Raw genomic sequence first — 6,333 nt, forward strand, 5'->3', positions numbered from 1 at the left:
TTAGTTTGGTTTGTTAATGTTAGCGTACTTCCCAATGCTCCCTCTTTTGTCTTCTTCCTTACTTGGCTTCGCGCTGATTCGTTTGAACCTGCAAACGACCACGGACGGCTTTTCCGAAACCTTAGTTACGTCTCGTATGAGCCCGAAACAAAAAGCCGAACATTCTTCTCGCAACCAAAATATCATCCGACCGGAGAAAAGTTAAGCACAGCAGAAATGGATCTGAGAGAAAGCGTCATCAACCAAAACGACTTCGCTCTGGGGCTGACGAAGCAGCTGCTTCAGACCGAAGGCAAGCAATCGAACCTCGTGTACTCGCCGGTGTCCATCCACGTGCTGTTGAGCCTGATCGCGGCCGGCTCAAAGGGTCCGACTCAGGACCAGCTGCTGTCTTTTCTCAAATCAAAGTCCACCGACCACCTCAACTCCTTCGCCGCCGAGCTCGTGTCCATGATCTTCTCCGATGGGTCCCCTAGCGGCGGCCCCCAGCTGTCGTTTGCTAATGGGGTTTGGGTGGACGGGTGTCTCCCTCTGAAGCCTTCTTTTAAGCAGGTGGTGGACACCTCTTACATGGCTGCTCTTGCCCAAGTCGATTTTCAGACCAATGTAAGCTCTCAAACCCACTGTCCTGTCGTTTCGATTGTCTTTTTTTCCGAGGATGCTCTTGATCAAAGTCTTCAATTTTTTCGATGTGATTAGAGATGCTTGTTCCTTTGTTGAACCTAAATTGTAGGCCTGCTGAATCTCTTTTACTTGTAGCATTTCAACTAAAAATTTCCTTTCTCTAATCATTAATGTTTGTGCTTGTTAGCTATTACAGAATCATATCGTAATTCGTAGATTTTTGTTATAGTACGTTCATCACTAGGTTAATAGTATTGAAGTAACATGCAGGCTGATATATCATTGTTTTCTAACTTGTCGTAACTGTTGCTGGTGCTCGAGGCTGCTCAAGTGGCCTCGGGAGTGAATTCATGGGCTGAAAAGGAGACGAGAGGCCTTATCAAGGAGGTACTTCCTCCCGGGTCAGTTGACAGCTCAACCAGGCTCATCTTTGCAAATGCGTTATACTTCAAAGGAGCTTGGACTGAAAAGTTTGATGCATCACAAACGAAAGAGCATGATTTCTACCTTCTCGATGGGAGCACAGTTAAGGTGGCCTTCATGACCAGCAGGAAGAAGCAGTATGTAAGATCCTTCAATGGTTTCTCAGTCTTAGGGCTTCATTACAAGCAAGGTGAAGACAAGCGATGTTTCTCCATGCACATGTTTCTCCCAGAGGCGAAAGATGGGCTGCCAGCTTTGGTTGAGAAACTTGGTTCTGAGTCCGGGTTTTTGGATCGCCATCTTCCTAACCAAAAATTTGCAGTGGGTGATTTCAGGATTCCAAAGTTTAAGATTTCATTTGGGTTTGAAGCTTCCAATGTCCTTAAAGGTCTTGGCTTGGTGCTGCCATTCGGTGGCGGAGGAGGTTTGACAGAGATGGTGGACTCGCCTGTGGGTAAGAAATTGTACGTTTCCGGCATATTCCATAAGTCGTTCATCGAAGTGAACGAAGAAGGCACAGAAGCTGCAGCTGTGTCTGCCGGGCGTGTTAGGCGTTTGCGTCTGGTAGTGCCAAGGACGGTTGACTTTGTGGCCGATCGTCCATTTCTCTTCTTGATCAAGGAAGAATTGACCGGAACTGTGCTTTTCATCGGGCACGTACTCAATCCTCTTGCAGACTGAGCGTTGTTATTCCCTGTAAAAGGCAAATGTATACGTAGAACTACACGAGATTATATATAAAATGTATGATCATCTCTATTAAAATAAATGTATGATCATCATGTTCACGTCGTCTTGTTTATATATATAAATGTATGATCATCTGTGTTAAAATAAATGTATGATCTTCATGTTCATGTCGTCTTGTTTCTCTCATATGGCTTTTGTTGTTCGTTCTGCCATGGCTATACCTACCCGAAACTGTTGGAAATGCTTTGGGGATAGGCTTTTACCCATTAATGCTGGAAATGTTTTTCTCCTTAATTGTATTGGGAACGGTTTGGACTAGAGGTTTTTCTTTTTAGTTAAGTGTCGGATTGTCCCGGTGAATAGTCATTCCTTAACCATTTGCATGGGCTTAAATTCTTTGTAATTAGTTTAAAGCAACGTTGCTCTTGTAATAAAAAAACATTATAAACCAAGTGCTCGGTAATTATTGCACGTTCAGTTAACATGAATCGGGACAAGTAAAGAATCATAGAACTTACGAGCAGGGAATGTACAGAGGGAAAATTTATCTTATCAACTGGCCATGTAATTTACATAATTCTTGAATTTTAGGTTAAGTTATATTTTGTAGATCAGGCGTAAGTTGATTTTTTTTTTTAAATTATTAAAGAAATCAATCATCAATTATCACATAATGTGATTTGTAAAATATTGTTCGAGTAGATAGTCTCTCGAGAATGACTCAAACTTTATAATGATTTTGATTTTTATTACATAGTAATCATGTCATTAAGGTCAAACTTTGAACAAACATCCATTTACATAGCAAGCATGTTATTATGGTGTATGCTCATCGTCGCTTTCAAACCTTGACATGTGTCTTCTAACATAACCATAATGAAAATTATACTTTCAAATTTATTTTTTTTATTTTGAAAGGATGTCAACTAGTGCCAAGCTAGGACTAGAAACACAATTTGGCAACAACATTCCATATTTACCCCTGCTTTTGCTGGCTGTATCTCAAAAATATATGGGCAGTCCTCCTAATTTTCATCTTCTTACCAGAATCTCACCCCACAAATCAAATTACAGCCCACAACTGCCTAATTTTTGTTAGTACCAAAATCAAGAACCAATAACAATATCTTATTATTCGTTGCAGTTTAAATGACACTTGTTGATGAGTTTTGTTGCAGTTAAATTTCAGGATAATATTAGAGAGACTAAATTTGAAGATGAAATTTACAAATTAAATGTTATGTCACCAATAAAAATGAGCATGTTTATTAACGTTTAAATGATAAACCAATTATCAACTTCTATATATGTTTGAACCCGATGTTACACCATCGGTTCGAGTAATCGAGGCTATTGAATAAGCAGAATTTTAGATCGTTGAAATTATTAGAAAATCTGAGCATGCACGATAGTTATAACGGTGAGAAAAGTTACGGTAATATTAGCGTACTTCTTACGTGGCCACGCCCAAAACGAAGTCGTGGCAACTCGCGCGAATGCCACTGCTCCCTCTATCGTCTTCTTTCCCGCTTGGCTTCGCATTGATCGTTTGAACCTGTAACCGATCACCGATCACCGACGACCGACACCGACTTTCCTATTTTCTCGATGGTGAGAAAGCATACGGCCCAATATTAGCGTACTTCTTACGTGGCCACGCTCAAAACGAAGCGTGGCGACTCCCACGAATGCCACTTCTCCCTCTATTGTCTTCTTCCCCACTTGGCCTCGCATTGATCGTTTGAACCTGTAACCGATGACCGACGACCGACACCGAGATTTTCCCAAACCTTGGTCCTTACTCTCGTATAAATTAGAAACGAACAGCGGAACAATTTTCTCGCAACCGGAAGCACAGCAAACATGGATCTGAGAGAAAGCATCATCAACCAAAACGACGTCGCAAGGAGGCTGACGAAGCAGCTGGTTCAGACCGAAGGCAAGCAGTCGAACCTCGTGTACTCGCCGCTGTCCATCCACGTTGTGCTGAGCCTGATCGCGGCCGGGTCAAAGGGTCCCACCCAGGAGCAGCTGCTGTCGTTCCTCAAGTCAAAGTCCACCGACCACCTCAACTCCTTCGCCTCCCAGCTCGTGTCCGTGATCTTCTCCGACGGGTCCCCCGTGGGCGGCCCCAAGCTGGCGTTTGCGAATGGGGTTTGGGTGCACAAGCCTCTCCCGCTGAAGCCTTCCTTCGAGCAGGTGGTGGACGCTTCTTACAAGGCCGCTCTTGCCCCAGTCGATTTTCAGACCAATGTAAGCTCCCAAACCCTCTGTCATGTCGTATCGATAGTGTTTTTTTTCAATGCTGCTCATGATCAAAGTCTTCAATTTTTTTCGATTTGATTGGAGATGTTTGTTCCTTTGTTGAACCTAAATTGCAGGCCTGCTGATGCTCTTTTATTATTGTAGCATTTCAAATAAATATTTCCTCTCTAATCATTACTGTTCGTGCTTGTTCTTCTGAATAGCTTAGCTGTTACGAAATCGTATCGTAGATTTTTTGTTCGTTACTGTTTGTGGTTGTAATTGATCGAGATATGCAGGCTGATATCATTGTTTTCTAACTTGTCGTAACTGTTGTTGGTGCTCAAGGCTGCTCAAGTGGCGTCGGGAGTGAATTCATGGGCTGAAAAGGAGACGAGCGGCCTTATCAAGGATCTACTTCCTCCCGGGTCACTTGACAGCTCAACCAGGCTCATCTTTACGAATGCATTGTACTTCAAGGGAGCTTGGAATGAGAAATTTGATGCATCAGCTACAAAAGAGCATGACTTCCACCTTCTCGACGGGAGCACAGTTAAGGCGCCCTTCATGACCAGCAAGAACAAGCAGTATGTAAGTGCCTTTGACGGTTTCTCAGTCTTAGGGCTTCCTTACAGACAAGGTGAAGACAAGCGGCGCTTCTCCATGCACATCTTTCTTCCACAGGCGAAAGATGGGCTGCCAGCTTTGGTTGAGAAACTTGGCTCTGAGTCCGGGTTTTTAGATCGCTATCTTCCCAAACAACCAGTTGCAGTGGGCGACTTCAGAATCCCAAAGTTTAAGATCTCATTTGGGTTTGAAGCTTCCAATGTCCTAAAGAGTCTGGGACTGGTGCTGCCTTTCGAGGGTGAAGGAGGTCTGACAGAGATGGTGGACTCGCCCGAGGGTAAGAAGCTATATGTTTCCAGCATATTCCACAAGTCGTTCATCGAAGTGAATGAAGAAGGCACAGAAGCTGCAGCTGCTTCTGCCGGCGTTATAAGTGAGAGGAGGATGCCCATGACATTTGTGGCTGATCGTCCATTCCTCTTCACGATCAGGGAAGAAACGACCGGAACAGTTCTGTTCATCGGTAACCTGCTCAACCCTCTTGCCGGCTGAGTGTTACAACCCCCTGGGAAAGGGCATCAGATGTACGTAGAATAATACGCGCGAGACTGTAGTAAATAAAATGTATGATCCTTGTATACATGTACTATGTTTGGTTATTACCTAATCACCCTGTACTTGCAGCAGTTGGTCTTGTTTCTCCCATGTGGCGATTTTTGTTTGTTCTCCCATGGCGTTTATCCATGTGTAGAATCTTGATTCTGAATACTTATTTTATGTTGTACTCTGTTTGAACAATAAAAGTTTTAGCCGACTGCAAACGTCGGTTAGTGTTAAAGTATTTAATATATAGAATGGACGAGTGCTAGTGTTGTACCATACACATGGTTGGTGATGAAAAAGATTAAACTTTGAATATTCTATAAAATATTATTTAACTTGGGACGAGGATCTTCTTTGTGAGGATCTTATGAATTAATTTATCTTAACGGTTCATTGTACATCGTGTGACCATCTTTCATTAGATACTCTTTGTGTTAAATTTTAAATAAATTCAAAATAATTTTTGGCTGCAGGATGATTGATAAACAGATATGATGCATTGATTCCTAAAGTCCTCACAAAGAGAATCCGGATGTTTATAGTCCTCCATGACTGGAGATGGCCTAAGATGCTAAACACTTAACACTACCCAATTTTTCCAGTTAGTTAAATTTTCACAATTAGTGTATTAAATTGCTTAAGAAATGTTATCAGCACTCTAAAATAATTGACCATATTTTCTTGACTCTTTTGTTAAATTGCATGAAGATTTTTTTGGATAGTCAATAATATCTCCCAATTGCTTAACATAGAATTAAATAGAGTATCGCTAACTAGAGCATGATATGTTTCTGTGTCTTTGATGCCCTTTGCTCGAGAAAATTTAGTATAGGGTTTTCATCACAAATGGTTTAGGGACATTGATCAAACACATCATTTTGGTCCCTGACATTGAAAATCAATAGAAATGGTCCCTGACATTGATCAAACACATCACAAATAGTCCTTCCGTTAAAAACGTTTTGGGCAATTTTCAAAGCTTTGTAACTCAATCGTTTCTTAACCAAATTCGACCCATAATATATCAAAATGAAGATAGGAAAGTGTAGAACAAGATTATACCTATTTGGAAACCCAATGGTTGCCGGAGATGGCCGGAAAACAGCCTCAAATGTGACTGGTCCGCGAAAAAACTGGAAAACTCGCCTGAAATGGGGTAAACTTTAAACATTCATAACTTCT

General features: G+C 41.9%; 2 protein-coding genes across 2 annotated transcripts; both read left to right on the top strand.

The window, feature by feature from the left end:
• The first annotated feature begins 19 nt into the window (after positions 1-19).
• Positions 20-1,902, top strand: LOC103420967 (serpin-ZX-like). The gene is made up of 2 exons (XM_008359003.4): positions 20-606; positions 946-1,902. The coding sequence occupies exons 1-2, from the start codon at positions 217-219 to the stop codon at positions 1,726-1,728; spliced, it is 1,173 nt and encodes a 390-aa protein (XP_008357225.3). The 5' UTR covers positions 20-216; the 3' UTR covers positions 1,729-1,902.
• Positions 1,903-3,206: 1,304 nt separating this feature from the next.
• Positions 3,207-5,389, top strand: LOC103420937 (serpin-ZX-like). Its single transcript, XM_008358973.4, has 2 exons — positions 3,207-3,990; positions 4,330-5,389. Exons 1-2 carry the CDS (start codon positions 3,601-3,603, stop codon positions 5,098-5,100), a joined length of 1,161 nt encoding a protein of 386 aa, XP_008357195.1. The 5' UTR covers positions 3,207-3,600; the 3' UTR covers positions 5,101-5,389.
• Positions 5,390-6,333: the final 944 nt, after the last annotated feature.

Source organism: Malus domestica, chromosome 08, assembly GCF_042453785.1.
Source record: "Malus domestica chromosome 08, GDT2T_hap1".
Classification (NCBI taxonomy): Eukaryota; Viridiplantae; Streptophyta; class Magnoliopsida; order Rosales; family Rosaceae; genus Malus; species Malus domestica.